Here is a 20,124-nt window from a genome sequence, read left to right on the forward strand (position 1 = left end):
TGGTACAGATGTCAGTAAATGTGGTGTTGGAAGTCTGTGGAGTTCACTGCAAAGCATCAACTAGGAGTGAGAAGGGGTGTTGGAGAATGGGCAAAACGTGTTGGAGATTTAGGGAAAAAGCAGAAAATGTAAGATAGAGGTCCAGGAGAGCAGGAAATATTCTACGGTTGCTGTGCAGCAATAAGGGCTCATTTGAGGTAGAAAGCAAGGCTGGGAAGTGACAATGACTAATGAAGAGGGAGAGCATCTACCCTTCCTCTAGGACCTATATTATCTGACCACTGCTCATCTCTGCCACCTCATCTCCCTACCCCTGCACACACTTCCTTACTGTACTACAGTCATGTTGGTCCTTTTTTGTTCCTCAAACATGCTAAAACTTGTTTCATTCTCAGGGCCTTTGCATTTCCTGTTCCCTCTGCCGGAAATGTCTTCTCTCAGACCTCTGTTAGCTGACCTCTTATCATCATTTAGGTCTCAACTCCACAAAGAGAATTTCTCTGACCATCACAGCTAAAGTAACACCCCCGTCACTCTACCATATTATTCAAGTCTACCTTTTGAACGGCACCAAGATTCCCCCTATTTAGTTTTCTACTAATTTATTGTCCCTTGCTCTCCCCAGTAGAATGTAAGCTCCTACTTTGCTGCACTCCAGTGTCTATGCAAGTGTCTGGCATATAATAGGTGCTCAATAAATATTGGTTGACTGATTGACTCTCCTTATGTTTATCTTCCAAATGTCTCTGTGCTTTCTCTCCCCTGCCCAACCTCCCTCTGCTCCCCTAACAATCAAATCCTCCCACTTTGCCCTCTGGATCCCCAGTACTATGGAAAACAGCTTTCCCTGCATCCTCAATCTCTTTACCACACACTTCACTGCTTCCTCCTGCCTCTATCAGGGCTCTCTCAGGAGACTAAACCTTACCCTGCAGCTCATAGGGCTGATAGGTGAGGCTGACTTTCTTCCTGCTCCCCATGGCTGCTTCTTGACTCTGACCCCCCTACCCTTTCGTAGACCCCTCTTCTTCACCATCCCACCAGAGTGAGTTTCATGCCATCTGGGTTTACCATCCCGTAACTCTCATTGCTAGTGTCATCATCTAATCTCCCATTTGCTCCTCAGCTTCATCTAGACTTTGCCATCTGGTTCTCAGCTTCCTCAATCTTTGGAGTCTCACTGCTGGTTGTGCCTTTCCTATTGTTTCAGCACCTGGTAAAAATCAAAGGTCACAACAGTAGGACAAAGGAATAATCAATGTACCCATACCTGTTTCTTAGTGCATGGGGGGATCTATTCATCCCATAATCCCAGAGCCGCTCCACTGCAGCAATAAAATAGTGTCGCGTTCTCTTTTGAAAGCTGCGGGGGCCCTGATTTTCCTCCTCATCATAAATGTCAAAATCTTCTCTCTTCGTATCAATTGAGAAAGTATCATCATAGTCAATTTTGTCTTCCTCTGGCTGGAAAGTAGTAAGGGTTATTTCCCTTTGATGGCGTTTCAAGACTGGTGGATTCTGAGACCACAACCTTCTAGTCCCTCCTTGCTTTACCCAGGTGGCTTCTCTTTGGGTCTTATCTTGTACTTCATTTATTGCTGCTATTGAATGATTGTTTTCACAAGGGTCCAGGGGCAAAATGATGTCTTTTGTCTTAAAAGCTGTGTGTTTTTGTGACTTCTCTAGGGATTTCTCTTCTCTTGGTATCAGGGTAGCATATTGGTTATCCCAAGCAAGGGGACCCAGCAGCTTGGGGGGAGTATTTTCAGAGCTTTCTGTTGCCCATTTCAGAAAGGGCACTTTTCCAGATCTATTTACTTTATTCAATTTAACAAGTCCCTGTGTTTTCTGAAGGAGTATCTCTTCCCTGAGATCCAGGTGGGCAGGAGAATCATTGCTAGTTTTTGTATGGAAAAAGTCTTCCTGATGAACAACTTTGCCAGATGCTTCAGGCAATCCTGGTTTCAAGACAACAGTGTTCTCAAGTTTCTTGTACATGAGTAAGTTTGTGGCCCGTTTCCCTAGGGCGCTGATCTTTCTTTGACCTTCAATCACTTCCAAGGTTAGGAAGGCTAAAGAAAGGTTATTTCTCTTGGCTCCTTGTAAGAAATGACTGCTTTCTTGGACCCCAGAACTCCTTTCCACAAAGCTATAACTACAGGCGGATGCTGGAGGATGAGAAGAGTTGTCCTGGGATGGAATCTTGGTCAGATCTGTAGGTCTAATTGATGGGAATACTGATACCTGTGCAATGGGTAATGCAGAGCCATTTGTTTGAATGATGTCATGACTCCTCATAGAACAATCTGATAAGAATGACTGAGTAATGGCCCTTTTCTCCCTCCTGTTGTACTCTATCTGTGTGAAGGTGCCCTGGGTCAAATATTTCATGTTTTTGGACCACTGAGTTGAGGTGTCATTCAGAATTACCTCCCTTTCAAGCTTTATTTCTTCTAGTGGGAGTCTGAATTGTTTCAAATCCCGCTTATCACGCTGAGGTATAGCCTTCTGCTGACTTGGAATAGGAGACATCTTTGTGGTGCTTGGATATTTATCTAGCATTTGCTTTGTTTGGTTTCCCAAGTCTTCCAAGTTTGCTTCCTCCCTTATTTTTGAGAAATGGGCCATGTGAATTCCTGCTCTTTTTGCTGAGCCATTTAATGACCTGGTGTCTTGAAGTACTGGAGTATATGTCTCCTCATCTAAACCTTCTACATTTTGCTTAGTGCTTAGTGAAAAAAGGTTCTTCAGAAATTTCTTAGTTCCAGTCACTGTATACACCTGAGGCAAAACTACATTCTCTTGGATTAATTTTTCTTTCCTTTCTATCTCTTCCTGAGACTTTTTTCCTTGATTGTGTGTATCATTTTCTTGGACATTAGCCAAGTTAGTAAGAAATACGTTCTTGCTATTTGGAAAAATCATCTCTTTAAGACCTGTGCCCTTGCTAAATTCATCCTCTCCTACTACCACCTTATTCTTCTCTGACAAGAAATTCTGATCTTTCACAGATTTTTCTGATCCCGAAGATGTTAATTGCTTTGGATTGGGCCTTTGCCCAGAGCTTAGGGAGTTCTTGCCATGGGTCCTTTTTATCCAATTTGTTGAATCTGGCAGAGTCTTGAAGAATGATGTATCTGGATATTCTGCATCTAGTGGCACAGAGTCTTCTTTGTTTTGGTGGATCATTTCCATATTTTTTGATGAAGTAGTTTTATTTGACACATGATTTAGTCCCAAAGCTGTAGTATTTTTGTCCATAAACATTTCATCATGAATCAAGGAAGTTACTTCTTGAAACTCAGTATTACTTTCTAACATAATATCTTGCCAGACTGATGTACTATTCTCAATTAATAATGCTGGGTCATCAATGTGAGTCTTTGTATTAGTTGTTGAGTTAACTAGTGCCTTGTTTGTCTTAACCAAAGAGATATTAACTTGAAACAAAGCATCATCTTTGGTCAATGAAGCAGGTCCACGAACTCCTTCCTCTTTAAATAACCTATCACTCTCCACTGATAATACATTTTCTCCCAGTGAACTTTCTTGACTATTTGTTAAAACTGCTTCTAACGACTTGGAATCATTATCTTCTTTACTCAAGCCCAAAGGTACACCAGACCCAATAAAGTGAGATGAATTTTTGCCAAATACAATGGCACCTAATTGACTACTAAAATTAACTGGCATATTTGGGGGTCCTAAGGAACCTGTCTTTTCAGTACCTGCTGACAAATTGCCTGATGGAATTGTTGGTGGAGTCATTAGATTGTTCGATGAACTAGAAATTTTAAAATCAAGTTTCTTCAACTCTACTGTTATAGTTGTGCCCAAATTCTCATTCAATCTTAATGGCAGCTCTGGCTCAGGAGTAGATACTCTTTCCCCACTGTGATGGAGCTCTGGTGTGAGATGTGCCACTTCAGACGGGCCCTTGTTTCTTTCTATTGCTCTAGGTAAATGATCATTAGCTTTATTTCTGGCTTCTTGGAGATCAGATAAGGATAATCCATGTGGAGTAGGATTCTGTCCCAAGAGCATCAACAAATCACTAGAGGAGACACTTTGTTCTTTAAGCAGCTGCATTCTCTCTCCAGACTGAGGGTCAGTCTTCTCTATATCATTTTCTGGAGTTGTGGTGGCTTTGAATTGCATTTGCCTAGTGCTAGGGTGCCTTGAATTCTGGGAGAAGCTTCTGGGTTCAATGACATTGTTTTCATTCAGCAAGAGGGTTGGAATATCTTCATATGTGTCCTCATAATAATCACCAGTGTTCCTGTCACAACTATAAACCTTCAGTAAGGCTGTCATGCCTCTGTTCCGAAAGTCTGAGTTGTGGCACCCCAGAACCCACAGACCTGGAGATGAGGAAGAATAAGATTCTGGTTACTCATAACCCAGGTCCCAAGCAAGATCTCTGTTAGAGGTTCTCTTCTATTCCCAGATAAATGAAAAAATACTACTCAGTACCATTATATTGCAGGTCGTTAGGTTAAATCCCTGACACATGGAACAGTAGTCCAACAATGGTAGTAAAAGTGGTTTTGCATTGCTGCTGTTGTGGTATATCTGTTTGTGACCACAAGAAAGGGCTGTGATTTAAAATGAATATACATATATACATATATGGAGAAAAATGGAGAAATGTAATTACACACAATAGTGGAGAGTCTTACTAGTCACACAGAACTCTTTGGTGACCAATTTGTAGAATAAGTAAGCATAAGGGAGCAGGACTTAGGTTTAGGATACAAATAACATAAAATCCCACCACAGTTCTAGCAATATTAATTTCTACTATGAACAGGATTATCTGAGTAAAAGGATTTCATGGTGGTAAAGTATATGCATAAACATAAATGAAAACAAATACAGCTTTACTAAGCTACCGATCAGGTACCTGAACAGTCTCATCAAGTCACAATATTTGCAAGCAAAATCTTCACTGAATACAGCTCTTCCTCAAAGAGAAAACTTTCCTCAAAGTATATTTCCACAGAGCCCTATGAGACAATGGGATGCCCATGGAAAAGGTTCCTGTGGTCAAACATTTTGGAATTAATGCACACTGCAATCTATGTGCAGCCAGATAATCACTCAAATGGGAAATGAGAATAAAGACATTTTCTAATATACAAGGATTCAGAACATCTACCTCTAATTCAGCCATTCTCAGGAAATGATTAGAGAATGTCTTCTACCAAAATAAAGGAGTATATTAAAAAATATGAAGACATGGGATACAAGAACCCAATTTCATGATATTTAAAGCATATTTTTGATGGTATAAAACCATGTTGGGTCAGAGTAGACCAGGACTGGAGCCGAAATGAGTAATTTAAATAAGGTTTTTCACTCTAAAAATTCCACTGTTATAACTTAGATAAATCTAATACTTCCTTTTCCTGAGGAAGACAGTAATTGGGTGAGAAAAGGGGAAATGAAACTCCATAAACAGGTCTAGAATGACATCCGTCATACTCTGAGAAGGGCCTGGGAACAGTGATCAAGAGGAGCTTTAGTTATATCTGTACTGGTTGAATTTTTGTAATGAGAACATCTTTTTCTATTACATATGTGAATAAAAATAAAGTAAAACATTATAGTAATTAATTAATAAATTTCAATCCAAGAGCTTAAAGAAGAGTTGATTCTTTGATTAAAACTCAATAAAATAAATAACCAAATAAATATAAGAAATTCCACACATATAAAATTTGAAATAAGAAAGGAGATATAACCACAGATGCAAAGAAAATTAACTTATAATTCCCTTGGAGACACCTCAGCTGCCAATCTCCTACTCCAACTTCTGAAACAGGCATAAGACGCCTGGCCAAGTTTGAGATTTGGTCAGCACTACAAATATACGGACCTGCCTCCGACCTCAGTGATATAACTGGGGCTTTCAATGAACTAATTATTTAGGCTGATATTCAATCCTGGAGCTAGTTCCTATCAAAGTAACCTAGAGAGACAGAGCCCAGCTGATCACAAGTGGGTAGGAGCACACCTCAGGCTTCATTAGACAAGAGCTCTTTAATGATAGTGCAATATCCCTATCATGTGCAATATTTCTAGCATGGAATATTAACCAATCTTTTAAAATGATGATGTTCATCTATATTTATTGACATAGAAAAACATCAAATACATTATTAAGTGAGGGGGAAAAAAAGAAGATTACAAAACATGATATAACCACCATTCTACTATCTGTTTCTGTGAGTTCTACATTTTCTTTTTCTTTTTTTCAAAAAGATTTCCCATAGTAGTGATTCCATACAATATTTGTCTTCGTCTGGCTTAGTTCACTTAGCATAATGCCCTCCAGGTTCATCCATATTGTCTTTTTTAATGGATGAATAATATTCCATCATATATATATATACGCATATATATCACTTTTTTCTTTTTCAGAGAGTTTTTTTAATTTAAATTTTTTTTATTCAAAAATTTTCTTCTTTTTCATTGAGGTATGGTTGATGTACAATATTATATAAGTTTCAGGTGTACAACATAGTGATTCACAATATTTGGTTATGCTCCATTTATCATTATTACAAAATATTGGCTATATTCCCTGTGTCATAGTATATATCCTTGTAGCTTATTTATTTTATACATAGTAGTTTGTACCTCTTAATCCCCTTTCCCTATCGTGCCCCTCCCCCCTTCCCTCTCTCCACTGGTAACCACTAGTTTGTTCTCTATATCTGTGAGTCTGCTGCTTTTTTGTTATATTCACTAGTTTGTTGTATTTTTTAGATTCCATATATAAGTGATATCATACAGTATTTGTCTTTCTCTGTCTCACATATTTCACTTAGCATAATACCCTCCAAGTCCATCCATGTTGTTGCAAAGGGCAAAACTTCATTTTTCAATGACTGAGTAGTATTCCACTGTATATATATATATATATACTACATCTTCTTTATCCATTCATCTGTTGATGGACACTCAGGTTGGCAATTGTAAATAATGCTGCTATGAACATTGGGGTACACATCTTTTTTTTCAATTAGAGTTTTCTTTTTTTTTTTTTTGGATATATACCCAGGAGTGGAATTGCTGGGTCATATAGTAGTTCTATTTTTAGTTTTTTGAGAAACCTCCATACTGTTTTCCATGGTGGCTGCACCAATTTGCATTCCCACCAATATTGTATTAGCCTTTCATTTTTCCACATCCTTGCCAACATTTGCTATTTGTTGTCTTTTTGATGATGGTCATTCTGACAAGTGTGAGGTGATATCTCATTGTGGTTTTTTTTTTTTATAAGTTTATTTATTTATTTAGGCTGTGTTGGGTCTTCGTTTCTGTGCAAGGGCTTCCTCTAATTGCGGCAAGCGGGGGCCACTCCTCATCACGGTGCACAGGCCTCTCACTATCGCGGCCTCTCCTGCTGCGGAGCACAGGCTCCAGACACGCAGGCTCAGTAATTGTGGCTCATGGGCCCAGCTGGTCCGCGGCATGTGGGATCTTCCCAGACCAGGGCTCGAACCCGTGTCCCCTGCATTGGCAGGCAGATTCTCAACCACTGCGCCACCAGGGAAGCCCCTCATTGTGGTTTTGATTTGCATTTCTCTGATGATTAATGATGGTGAGCACCTTTTCATGTGCCTCTCAGCCATCTGTAAGTCTTCTTTGGAAAAATGTCTATTCAGGCTTTCTGACCATTTTTTAAATTGGGCTGTTTGTTTTTTTGATGTTGAGTTGTGTGAGCTGTTTACATATTTTGGATATTAACTCCTTGTTTGTCATATCATTTGCAAATATTTTCTCCCATTCAGTAAGTTGTCTTTTTTTTTTAATATTTATTTATTTGGCTGCGTTGGGTCTTAGTTTCAGCATGCGGGATCTTTTGTTGGGGCAGGCGGGCTTCTCTCTAGTTGTGGTGCATGGGCTCTAGAGCGCGCATGGGCTTAGTTGCCCCATGGCATGTGGGATCTTAGTTCCCTGACCAGGGATCGAACCCGCATCCCCTGCATTGGAAGGCGGATTCTTAACCACTGGACCACCAGGGAAGTCCCAGTAGGTGGTCTTTTTGTGTTTTTTTGGTCGATGGTTTCCTTTGCTGTGCAAAAGCTTTAAGTTTAATTAGGTCCCATTTGTTTATTTTTGCTTTTATCTCCTTTAAGAGACAGATCCAAAAAAATATTGCTACTATTTATGTCATAGAGTGTCTCATCTATGTTTTTTTCTAGGAGTTTTATAGTATTTGGTCTCACATTTAGGTCTTTAATTTATTTTGAGTTTATTTTTGTATATGGTCTTAGAGAATTTCTAATATCATTCTCTTACATGTATCTGTCCAGTTTTCCCAGCTCTACTTATTGAAGAGACTGTCTTTTCTCCATTGTATATTATTGCACACTTCGTTGCAGATTGACCATAAGTGTGTGGGTTTATTTCTGGGCTCTCTATCGTGTTCCATTGATCTATATTTCTGTTTTTTGTACCAGTACCATACTGTTTTGATTACTGTAGCTTTGTAGTACAGTCTGAAGTCAGGGCACATGATTCCTCTAGTTCTGTTTTTCCTTCTCAAGATTGTTTTGGCTATTCATTATCTTTTGTGTTTACATATAGATTTAAAAATTTTTGTTCTAGTTCTGTGAAAAATGCTATTGGTAATTTGATAGGGATTGCATTGGATCGTAGATTGCCTTGGGTAGTACAGTCATTTTGACAATATTGATTCTTCTAATCCAAGAACATGGTATATCTTTCCATCTGTTTGTGTCATCTTTGATTTCTTTCATCAGCATCTTATAGATTTCTGAGTACAGGTCTTTTGCCTCCTTAAGCAGGTTTATTCCTAGGTATTTTATTCTTTATTATGCGATTGTAAATGGGACTGTTTCCTTAATTTCTCTTTCTGATAGTTTAGTTTGTTGTTAGTGTATAGAAATGCAACAGATTTTCTGTATATTATTTTTGGACCCTACAACTTTACTGAATTAATTGATGAGCTCTAGTAGTTTTTTGGTGGTGTCTTTAGGATTTTCTATGTATAGTGTCATGTCATCTGCAAATAGTGACAGCAAATAGTGACAAAGAGTGACACCTGTTGGTGGGTGAAGCTGGTCCCAAGGCTAGAGCAGGCTCACTGGAGGGCAGGGCCAGAGCCCAGGGGATTCTGGGGCTGGTGTCTGTCCACTGGTGGGTGGAGCTGGGTCCCAGGGTCTCTGGCTGGAGGTCCCTGGGGGTCCCGGGTCTGGTGCCTGCACACTGGTTTGTGGGGCAGATCCCGTGCCCTCTGGTGGGCAGGGCCATGTCCAGGGGCAGCTGTGGGCTCAGGGGGTCTTAAGGCAGCCTGTCTGTTGGTGGGTGGGGCTGTGTCCATGCCCAGTTAGTTGCTTGGCATGAGGTGTCTCAGCACTTTTGCCTACAGGCTGTTGGGCCAGGGCGGGGATGGGTCCTGAGGCTTATAAGCTAGAGGGAGGATTTCACAATGGTGCTTACCAGCACCAGTGTCCTCCTGGTAGAATCAGCTCCCCAAATGGCTGCCACCAGTGTCTATGTCCCCAGGGTGAGCTGCAGTTGCCTCCTACCTCTCTGGGAGACTCTCCAGATCAGCAGGTACGTCTGACCCAGGCTCCTATTACTGCTTCTACCCTGGATCCTGGAGCATGTGAGAGTTTGTGTGCACCCTTTAAGAGTACAGTTTCTACTTCCCACAGCTCTCTGGGACTCTGGAGAGTAAGCCCTGCTGGTCTTCAAAGCCAAATGCTCTGGGGGCTCGTTTTCCCAGTATATGACCCACAGGTTATGGAGCCCAACATGGGGTCAGACCCCTCTCTCCTTGGGGAGGACCTCTGCAATGGTAATTATCCTCCCGTTTGTGAATTGTCCACCCAGGGGTATGGGATTTGACTATATCATGATGATGCCCCTCCTACCCATCTTATTGTGGTTCCTTCTTTATATCTTTAGTTGTAGACAATCTTTTCTGGTAGGTTCCAGTCTTTTCCATTGATGCTTGTTCTGAAAATAGTTGTGATTTGGTGTGCCTGTGAGAGCAGGTGAGCTCAGGGTCTTTCTACTCTTCCATTCATTCATCAATGGACACTTAGGTTATTTCCATGTTTTGGCTATTGTGAATAATGTTGCAATAAACACGGGAGTGCAGATATCTCTTCAAGATCCTGATTTCATTTCCTTTGTATATATACCAGAAGTGGGATTGCTGGATCATATGGTAGTTCTATTTTTAATTTTTTGAGGAACCTCCATACTGTTCTCCATAATGGCTGCACCAATTTATATTCCCACTAACAGTGTACAAGGATTCCCTTTTCTTTCTTTCTTTTTTTTTTAAAAATATTTATTTATGTATTTAGCTGTGCTGGGTCTTAGTTGCGGCACACGGGATCTTCATTGTGACATGCGGGATCTTTAGTTGTGACATGCGGGATCTTTAGTTGCGGCATGCAGGATCTTTAGTTGCAACATGCGGGATCTTAGTTGCGGCATGCAGGATCTAGTTCCCTGACCAGGGATTGAACCCAGGCCCCCTGCATTGAGAGCATGGAGTCTTAACCACTGGACCACCAGGGAAGTCCCAAGGACTCCCCTTTCTCCACATCTTTGCCAACACTTATTATCATGTGATTTTTTGATAATAGCCATTTTGACAGGTCTGAGCTGATATCTCACTGTGGTTTTGATTTGCATTTCCCTGATGATTAGTGATGTTGAGAACATTTTCATATACCTGTTGGTCACTTGTATGTCTTGTCTGGAAAAATTTAATGGTATTCCATAAATCCTGTAGGCTTTCTTTATTCTTTTTTTTTCTCCTCTTGACTGGATAATTTCAAAAGATTTATCTTTGAGTTTGAAGATTGTTTCTTCTGCTTAATCAAGTATGTTGTTGAAGCTCTCTATTGCATTTTTCATTTCGTTCATTATATTCTTTAGCTCCAGGATTTCTGGGTTCCTTCCTTCCTTCCTTCCTTCCTTTCTTCATTCCTCCCTCCCTCTTTCTCTCTTTCTCTCTTTCTTTCTTCTGCAGTTCAGCAGCTCCAGTTCCAGGGAGGGCACAACAGCATAGTCTCCATGCAGCTCTGTCAGTTGAGGTCAATGTCAGCGAAGACTGTGGAGGGTCCTTGGTGGTCAAGGCTGTGAGTGTCTGTGATGGCAGTAGTGGTGAGGATTGTTGGCCTCCTAGATGGCAAAGGATGCTGGGGTCCTCTTGTTCTTCTTTTCACCCACAGACTGAGGTCTTAGCTGAGGGGATTCTTCTTGGTACTGTGTCTGGCATGTGAGCACACAGGCCTTGATGGCAGTGCTGGGTTCTGGGACAGAGATGTACATGCATTGATGGTGGTGCCACTGTTTGGGGTGCAGGTGCTCAGAGTGACAGTGTAGTTCATGGTTCCTGAGCCTGGAGTATGAGCACATCTGCTGTAGTGGTGCCAGTTTCAAAGGCATAGGCATGCACAGATCGCCAATGAAGCGGGGGTCCACATTCTCCAAGGGCATGCCACATCAGCTCAGGTCCTGGTGGGTGGGGTGCAGTGGTGTCTTGGTGCTTGGGGGGACAAGGTAGAGCAGCAACATGGGCCCCAGGGATGATGGGGTCCTCAGGCTCTGAGTTGCAAGCACACCAGCAACTCAAGCCCTGAAGATGGTGGGTGCTGGGGGAGGCCTAAGCCCTGAGGGGAGGATGCAGCTCCTCCTCTGGGGGGAGTGCAGTGGCTTGGACTCTGAGAAGGTCCATCAGCTGGCTTCAGTATCTGTGAAGACTATGGAGCTCCTCAGGTGGTGAAGGCTGCTAGTGTTCCTGGTAGTGACAAGAGGTGTTACAGTTCTCCTGTTGTCCTTTCCCCATGGGAAGAAATCCCTTAGAGGGGATCCCCTTTGGCACCAAGCTGCTTCAGACTGAGGGACAGAATGACACAAGTCAAATTTTTGATACGCTCTTCTATTTGGCCATCCTCATTTTTGTGCTCCACAGTGTTTCTGATACTTCTTTGTTCTGTTCTAGATTTGTCCAAGAGCTATTTTCATTGGTATGTACACAGTGCAAATATTATTCACAATTTCAGGAGAAATGAAGACTTTTTAGACAAGCAAAACCTGATGAAATTAATTAACCAGCAGACGTGCACTATAAGAAATGTTACGGAGATACACTATAAATGTAAGTGCATAGATAGGCTGAAAGTACCAGAATGGAAAAAAATATATACCACACAAACATTAAGCAAAATAAAGGTGATTGAGGCACATAAATTTCAGAAAAAGCAGATATTATGGCAACAAGTACTACTTCAGAAAAAGAAGGACATTTCACAATGATAACATGGTTAATTTAACAAGAGTACATAACAATCTTAAATTTGTAAGCACCTGATTTTATTTTGCCTCATTTATTTTGAAACAACAAACCCAACAATTACAGGTAGAGCTCTTAACATAGTTCTCTCAGTAACTGTAAGAAGCAGACAAAATATCAGTAAACTTATAAGGATTTTAACAAAATGATAAAGCAACTTGACATACATGGAACAGTCCACCTAACAACTGGAGAAGACACATTCATCTTAAGTTCCAACAGGCCATTAGCCAAAGTAAACCATATGCTGGGCATAAAGCAAGTCTCACCACATTTCAAAGAACTGAAATCATGTAGAGGATGTTATATGACCACAGTGAAGTAAAAATATGAAATGAGCAACAGAAAACTAGAAAATACCCATATGTTTAGGAATTTAGTAAACCAGTTTTAATAATTACGAATAAAAGAAGAAGTCACAATGGATATTAGAAAATATTTCTAGGGCTTCTCTGGTGGTGCAGTGGTTGAGAATCTGCCTGCCAATGCAGGTTTGAGCCCTGGTCCGGGAAGATCCCACATGCCGCGGAGCAACTAGGCCCGTGAGCCACAACTACTGAGCCTATACGTCTGGAGCCTGTGCTCTGCAACAAGAGAGGCCGCGATAGTGAGAGGCCCACGCCCCACGATGAAGAGTGGCCCCCGCTTGCCGCAAGTAGAGAAAGCCCTCGCACAGAAATGAAGACCCAACACAGCCAATAAATAAATAAATAAATAAATAAATAAATAAATAAATAAAGGCGTTCCTTTAAAAAAAGAAAGAAAATATTTCTAATATTTTAATATAATTGATAATAAAAATGACTCATCAAAACTTCTGATATGTGGGTTTTTTCCCTGCTCTTACCAGTTTTATTCAAAATTAAGGCACAGAAAAAAAGAAATAAAAGGCATAAGTGTTGGAAAGGAAAAACTGAAACTGTCAATATTTGCAACAATTTGATTGTGTACAAGAAAATCTTATGGGAATCTATAAAATAATTGCCAGATCTTACAGTGAATTTAGCAAGGTTGCAAGATACAAGGTCAATATACAAAAATTAACTGTATATCTTTCGTGTATATGTTCCAGCAAAACATTATTTACAGAAACAGGTGACCAACCTGCTCACTATAGTTTCTTTTTATATTGAGATACAATTGATAGATACCACTGTGTAAGTTTAACCTTTACAGTGTATTGATTTGATACATTTATATATTGCAATATGGATTACCATCATAGTGGTAGCTATGTGCCTTTATCACATCACATAATTATCATTTTTTTGTGGTGATATGCGGTTAAAGCAGGGTGTAAAGTGAGCTGCAAGAATGATGTACTGACAGGGAATTCCCTGGTGGTGCAGTGGTTAAGAATCCACCTGCCAATGCCAGGGACACGGGTTCGAGCCCTGGTCCAGGAAGATCCCACGTGCCGTGGAGCAACTAAGCCCATGCGCCACAACTACTGAAGCCCGTGCACCTGGAGCCTGTGCTCTGCAACAAGAGAAGCCACCGCAATGAGAAGCCCGCGCACCGCAACAAAGAGTAGCCCCCGCTCGCCGCAACTAGAGGAGGCCCACACGCAGCAATGAAAGACCCAATGCAGCCGAAAATAAATAAATTTTTAAAAATAAATAAATAAAATTTAAAAAAAAGAATGATGCACTGACACACATCACAACGTGGATGACTCTGGCTGAGTGAAGCTGAGTGAAAATTATGCCAAGTGAAATAAACCAGACACAAAAGGACAAATAAAAGGGATCAGACTTTTCCCTCAAGACACATAAAGCAGAGTTTTAATTTGTCTTTAGAATTTAAGTGATCACCAAAGTAGTTTAAAAGCTTCTCAAAATATTGATATTTTAAATATCTTTCTCTGCCTACACACAGACACACACACACACACTTTCTTTCTTTCTTTGGTTTAGACAATTACAACCATATTATGCATACTGTTTTATAATAGTTTTGCAGGTATTTAATTCATTCATTCATCGAAAAAATGTTTATTAAGCGTCTACTATAGGCCAGGCACTGTAAACATTCGGGATTCAGTGATGAGCAAGATAACAAGGTCCCTGTCCTTAGAGACCTTAACAACTTAGCTGGAAAACAGATAACAAAGACATAAACACGAATAAACAAGATACTTTCAGAGGTGTTACTGGAGTTTTGTCAGGTTCTTCACTCACTTCTTACAAAACTGCATTTCTTGAAGTAAGATAAGTTTCTGGGTATGAAGGTGAATCTATATTTTTATATGATGAGATTGGTTTTTATTCCCAAGAAATTTCCCCATGAGAATTTATCTCCAGAAAAGCCATAAGTGTAAGAGAATAACTACAATCTGTAGGTAGTTTTATGTACTTCCCTCTGCAGATGATGGGGGTGGGAGGGACAAGGAGCACTTGTTACTAAGCTGCAACAATCTGTGTTAGATTTAGGCCAGGTCTGTGTTCCTCCTGATCACTGGGCTGGTGCTCTCAAAAGTCTTGCAGTAGTTATGGAGGGAGAGAGAGGACGAGAAGCTGACAGCCACATTCGTCCAGAAGGCTTCACAGTGGTTTGATGTTATGTGTGCAAAAGGAAATTATGATGTACTTCCCAGCAATACCAATGTTCACAATGCACATAGAAACATGTTTAGTCCCTGTGTGTTAACTGCATGTATAAATGTATATTCACCATTACAGTTTAGTAAACACACTTAAAATTTTGGCCGATGGCAAGTAAAAGCACTTTTTACAACAAAGACTTTTAACTTAAATACTTGATGTGGTGTTGTCTTTAAAATGCCTTGTAATTACCAAAATCACTTGAACCATTTAGTATCTACCCAAATGTAAGCTAGTGGGCAAAAGAACATGTGAATGGCTAGTGAAGCAAACACCACTGTTAGTAAAAGAATAATATAAATAACTAACCTGGGTTTTCCATTGACATGAAGACAGTTTCTCCTGAGAAGGGGAATAGGGTAAGTGTGTCTTCATAGACCATTTTGTGTTTGAAGGTATATCCAGAGAAGAAGACAGACAGGAAGTCAGTCTGTGCTCCAATACTTAGAATGTACCAGTATGCCACCTCATGCAAACAAACCGACAGCTGCAAGCTATCAAAAACATAGCCATTGATGCCTGTAAAAAGAATGGAGAATAAAAGATTTTAGCAGTATCTGCATTTATTATTTTGGATTGTGATGATCTGATTAGAAATGATTATATGTTATGCCCGTTACCTTATTCCCAAGAAGAAATAACATTATACCTTTCAAAAAAGTAAATTGTTAATACTTGATCAGCTAAGTTCCAATCTCAAAGTGAGGAGAGTCATAGACCATCATAGTAATGATGGATTTAGATGCTATATGGTGGGTGGCAGTTTGATGAGGAGCAGGACATTTGCATGGTTTCAAAGTATCTCCCTATACACTGCTTATTAGTTGCAAGGAGAAAAATAATAACTACACAGAGGAAAAAAACAGAAAAAAAACTCTTGATCTGGTGATCAAAATTAGTATCTGATAGTGTTCCAAATTCAAGGAAACAGATTTCAAAGAAGCAGGACAACTAGATCCATGACTAGACCCTGAAACGGAGAGAGGAAATGCTACAAAAGACAGAACTGATTGATACAACTGGAATATTGGCTACCCATTAGGTAAGCTTATTGTATAAATGTATTAGATAATGTATTCTATCAATGTTAAATTTTCTGGATTTCATAACTCCACTTTGATTATATAAGCAAATATCTTTATTCATAGGAAATACACAATGAAGTATTAAGAGATAAAGGGGCATGATATCTACAACCTATTCTCAAGTTGAAAATAAGTAATAAAAAAGTATATATATAGAGGGAAGACAGCAGAAGCAAGAAAAACTACAATCCTGCAGCCTGTGGAAGAAAAACCACATTCACAGAAAGATAGACAGGATGAAAAGGCAGAGGGCTATATACCAGATGAAGGAACAAGATAAAACCCCAGAAAAACAACTAAATGAAGTGGAGATAGGCAACCTTCCAGAAAAAGAATTCAGAATAATGATAGTGAAGATGATCCAGGACCTCGGAATAAGAATGGAGGCAAAGATCGAGAAGATGCAAGAAATGTTTAACAAAGACCTAGAAGAATTAAAGAACAAACAAACAGAGATGAACAATACAATAACTGAAATGAAAACTACACTAGAAGGAATCAATAGCAGAATAACTGAGGCAGAAGAACGGATAAGTGACCTGGAAGACAGAATGGTGGAATTCACTGCTGCGGAACAGAATAAAGAAAAAAGAATGAAAAGAAATGAAGACAGCCTAAGAGACCTCTGGGACAACATTAAACGCAACAACATTTGCATTATAGGGGTCCCAGAAGGAGAAGAAAGAGAGAAAGGACCGGAGAAAATATTTGAAGAGATTATAGTCGAAAACTTCCCTAACATGGGAAAGGAAATAGCCACCCAAGTCCAGGAAGTGCAGAGAGTCCCATACAGGATGAACCCAAGGAGAAACACGCTGAGACACATAGTAACCAAATTGGCAAAAATTAAAGACAAAGAAAAATTATTGAAAGCAGCAAGGGAAAAATGACAAATAACATACAAGGGAACTCCCATAAGGTTAACAGCTGATTTCTCAGCAGAAACTCTATAAGCCAGAAGGGAGTGGCATGATATACTTAAAGTGATGAAAGGGAAGAACCTACAACCAAGATTACTCTACCCGGCAAGGATCTCATTTAGATTTGATGGAGAAATCAAAAGCTTTACAGACAAGCAAAAGCTAAGAGAATTCAGCACCACCAAACCAGCTCTACAACAAATGCTAAAGGAACTTCTCTAAGTGGGAAACACAAGAGAAGAAAAGGACCTACAAAAACAAACCCAAAACAATTAAGAAAATGGTCATAGGAATATACATATCGATAATTACCTTAAACGTGAATGGATTAAATGCTCCAACCAAAAGACACAGGCTTGCTGAATGGATACAAAAACAAGACCCATATATATGCTGTCTACAAGAGACCCACTTCAGACCTAGGGACACATACAGACTGAAAGTGAGGGGATGGAAAAAGATATTCCATGCAAATGGAAAGCAAAAGAAAGCTGGAGTAGCTACACTCATATCAGATAAAATAGACTTTAAAATAAAGAATGTTACAAGAGACAAGGAAGGACACTACATAATGATCAAGGGATCAATCCAAGAAGAAGATATAACAATTATAAATATATATGCGCCTAACATAGGAGCACCTCAATACATAAGGCAACTGCTAACAGCTATAAAAGAGGAAATCGACAGTAACACAATAATAGTGGGGGACTTTAACACCTCACTTACACCAATGGACAGATCATCCAAAATGAAAATAAATAAGGAAACAGAAGCTTTAAATGACACAATAGACCAGATAGATTTAATTGATATTTATAGGACATTCCATCCAAAAACCGCAGATTACACTTTCTTCTCAAGTGTGCACAGAACATTCTCCAGGATAGATCACACCTTGGGTCACAAATCAAGCCTCAGTAAATTTAAGAAAATTGAAATCATATCAAGCATCTTTTCTGACCACAACGCTATGAGATTAGAAATGAATTACAGGGGAAAAAACGTGAAAAGCACAAACACATGGAGGCTAAACAATACGTTACTAAATAACCAAGAGATCCCTGAAGAAATCAAAGAGGAAATCAAAAAATACCTAGAGACAAATGACAATGAAAACACGACGATCCAAAACCTATGGGATGCAGCAAAAGCAGTTCTAAGAGGGAAGTTTATAGCTATACAAGCCTACCTAAAGAAACAAGAAAAAACTCAAGTAAACAATCTAACCTTACACCTAAAGGAACTAGAGAAAGAAGAACAAACAAAACCCAAAGTTAGCAGAAGGAAAGAAATCATAAAGATCAGAGTAGAAATAAATGAAATAGAAACAAAGAAAACAATAGCAAAGATCAATAAAACTAAAAGCTGGTTCTTTGAGAAGATAAACAAAATTGATAAGCCATTAGCCAAACTCATCAAGAAAAAGACGGAGAGGACTCAAATCAATAAAATTAGAAATGAAAAAGGAGAAGTTACAACAGACACCGCAGAAATACAAAGCATCCTAAGAGACTACTACAAGCAACTCTATGCCAATAAAATGGACAACCTGGAAGAAATGGACAAATTCTTAGAAAGGTATAACCTTCCAAGACTGAACCAGGAAGAAACAGAAAATATGAACAGACCAATCACAAGTAATGAAATTGAAACTGTGATTAAAAATCTTCCAACAAACAAAAGTCCAGGACCAGATGGCTTCACAGGTGAATTCTATCAAACATTTAAAGAAGAGCTAACACCCATCCTTCTCAAGCTCTTCCAAAAAACTGCAGAAGAAGGAACACTCCCAAACTCATTCTATGAGGCCACCATCACCCTGATACCAAAACCAGACAAAGATACTACAAAAAAAGAAAATTACAGACCAATATCACTGATGAATATAGATGCAAAAATCCTCAACGAAATACTAGCAAACAGAATCCAACAACACATTAAAAGGATCATACACCACGATCAAGTGGGATTTATCCCAGGGATGAAAGGATTCTTCAGTATATGCAAATCAATCAATGTGATACACCATATTAACAAATTGAAGAAGAAAAACCATATGATCATCTCAATAGATGCAGAGAAAGCTTTTGACAATATTCAACACCCATTTATGATAAAAACTCTCCAGAAAGTGGGCATAGAGGGAACCTACCTCAACATAATAAAGGCCATATACAACAAACCCACAGCAAACATCATTCTCAATGGTGAAAAACTGAAAGCATTTCCTCTAGGATCAGGAACGAGACAAGGATGTCCACACTCACCACTATTATTCAACATAGTTTTGGAAGTCCTAGCCACGGCAATCAGAGAAGAAAAAGAAATAAAAGGAATAGAAATTGGAAAAGAAGAAGTAAAACTGTCACTGTTTGCAGATGACATGATACTATACATAGAGAATCCTAAAAATGCCACCAGAAAACTACTAGAGCTAATCAATGAATTTGGTAAAGTTGCAGGATACAAAATTAATGCACAGACATCTCTTGCATTCCTATACACTAATGATGAAAAACCTGAAAGAGAAATTATGGAAACACTCCCGTTTACCATTGCAACAAAAAGAATAAAACACCTAGGAATAAACCTACCTAGGGAGACAAAAGACCTGTATGCAGAAAACTATAAGACACTGATGAAAGAAATTAAAGATGATACAAACAGATGGAGAGATATACCATGTTGTTGGATTGGAAGAATCAACATTGTGAAAATAACTATACTACCCAAAGCAATCTACAGATTCAATGCAATCCCTATCAAATTACCAATGGCATTTTTTACAGAACTAGAACAAAGCATCTTAAAATTTGTATGGAGACACAAAAGACCCCGAATAGCCAAAGCAGTCTTGAGGGAAAAAAACGGAGCTGGAGGAATCAGACTCCCTGACTACAGACTATACTACAAAGCTACAGTAATCAAGACAATATGGTACTGGCACAAAAACAGAAACATAGATCAATGGAACAAGATAGAAAGCCCAGAGATAAACCCACGCACCTATGGTCAACTAATCTATGACAAAGGAGGCAAAGGTATACAATGGAGAAAAGACAGTCTCTTCAATAAGTGGTGCTGGGAATACTGGACAGCTACATGTAAAAGAATGAAATTAGAATACTCCCTAACACCATACACAAAAATAAACTCAAAAT

At 39.4% G+C, this 20,124-nt stretch overlaps 1 protein-coding gene across 7 annotated transcripts in view; it reads right to left on the reverse strand.

Annotated features, from left to right (window-relative positions):
* F8 (coagulation factor VIII) overlaps positions 1-20,124 on the reverse strand; it is a 124,729-nt gene that overhangs the window by 48,724 nt on the left and 55,881 nt on the right. For all 7 annotated transcript variants that reach the window (XM_082376401.1, XM_082376404.1, XM_082376400.1 and 4 more), the window contains 2 exons: positions 15,265-15,474; positions 1,271-4,361 (listed from right to left, as the gene is read on the reverse strand). In XM_082376401.1, the coding sequence (XP_082232527.1) occupies positions 1,271-4,361; positions 15,265-15,474 (3,301 nt within the window). The remainder of the gene's footprint in view (positions 1-1,270; positions 4,362-15,264; positions 15,475-20,124) is intronic.

Source organism: Balaenoptera borealis (assembly GCF_965194805.1).
Source record: "Balaenoptera borealis genome assembly, chromosome: X".
NCBI lineage: Eukaryota > Metazoa > Chordata > Mammalia > Artiodactyla > Balaenopteridae > Balaenoptera > Balaenoptera borealis.